This window comes from Apteryx rowi, unplaced genomic scaffold (genome assembly GCF_003343035.1).
Source record: "Apteryx rowi isolate R43461 unplaced genomic scaffold, aptRow1 scaffold_41, whole genome shotgun sequence".
Taxonomy (NCBI): Eukaryota; Metazoa; Chordata; class Aves; order Apterygiformes; family Apterygidae; genus Apteryx; species Apteryx rowi.
This window is the reverse complement of record NW_020450621.1, coordinates 724,272-725,039: the sequence shown is the minus strand read 5'-3', so window position 1 is coordinate 725,039 and position 768 is coordinate 724,272. Positions and strand designations below refer to the sequence as shown.

General features: G+C 81.5%; 1 protein-coding gene across 1 annotated transcript in view; it reads right to left on the bottom strand.

Moving 5' to 3' along the window:
* METRNL (meteorin like, glial cell differentiation regulator) overlaps positions 1–531 on the bottom strand; it is a 24,735-nt gene extending 24,204 nt beyond the window's left edge. The window contains exon 1 of the mRNA XM_026075718.1: positions 234–531. Coding sequence (XP_025931503.1) covers positions 234–346 — 113 coding nt within the window. The 5' untranslated portion in view covers positions 347–531. The remainder of the gene's footprint in view (positions 1–233) is intronic.
* Positions 532–768: the final 237 nt, after the last annotated feature.

Genomic DNA, 768 nt, shown 5'->3' with positions numbered 1-768 from the left:
CGCGCCCTCCCCGCTGCCGGCCGGGGCCGCTGCCCCGGAGGAGGCGGGAGGGCAGAGCGGGGCCGCCGCGGCCGGGCATCGCCCCGCTCCGCTCCGCTGCGGGGGTCTCTATCCCGCTCCGCTCCGCTGCGCTCCGGGGGTCTCTCTCCCGCTTTTGTTTCCGGCGCCGGGGGCCGCGGCAGCCCCGCGGTGCTGCGGCGCTGCCCGGCCGGCGCCGTCTCGCCTCGCCTTACCTCCCCTTCCAGTTGCACAGGTCGCTGGAGTACTGCGCCGCGGCGCCGCCGCCCAGCAGCAGCCGCAGCCCCAGCAGCAGCGGCAGGAGCCCGGCGGCCGGGGCGCCCCGCATGGTGCCGCCGCCCCCCCCGGCGCGGAGCGGAGCGGCGCGGATCCCCCGCGGTGCAGGCGGCGCGGAGCGATGCGCGGGGCGCGCTACATGGTGCGCTGCGGAGCGGAGCAGGGGCGGAGCGGCTACCCCATGCCCGGCTCCGCGCTGCGCCGCTCCGGCTCGGCTCTGAAGTTTGCAGCGGCTCGCTGCGGGCTCCCAGCTGAGGGGCGGGAGCGGCCCTGCCTCCCCGAGCCGCCCGCAAGAGGCGGCGCCGGATCGCGAACCGCCGCTGCCCCGCGGGCGCTGCCCGGCCCGGCCGGTGCCCTCCGCTGCGGCGTGTCGCAGCCCCTGCCCGGGGACGCGGCCGTGTCCCTCCCGCTCCCCGCGGCTCGGGCTGCCCCGCTGCCGCTGTGGCCCCGCGCCCGGCGGCGGCGGCAGCAGGC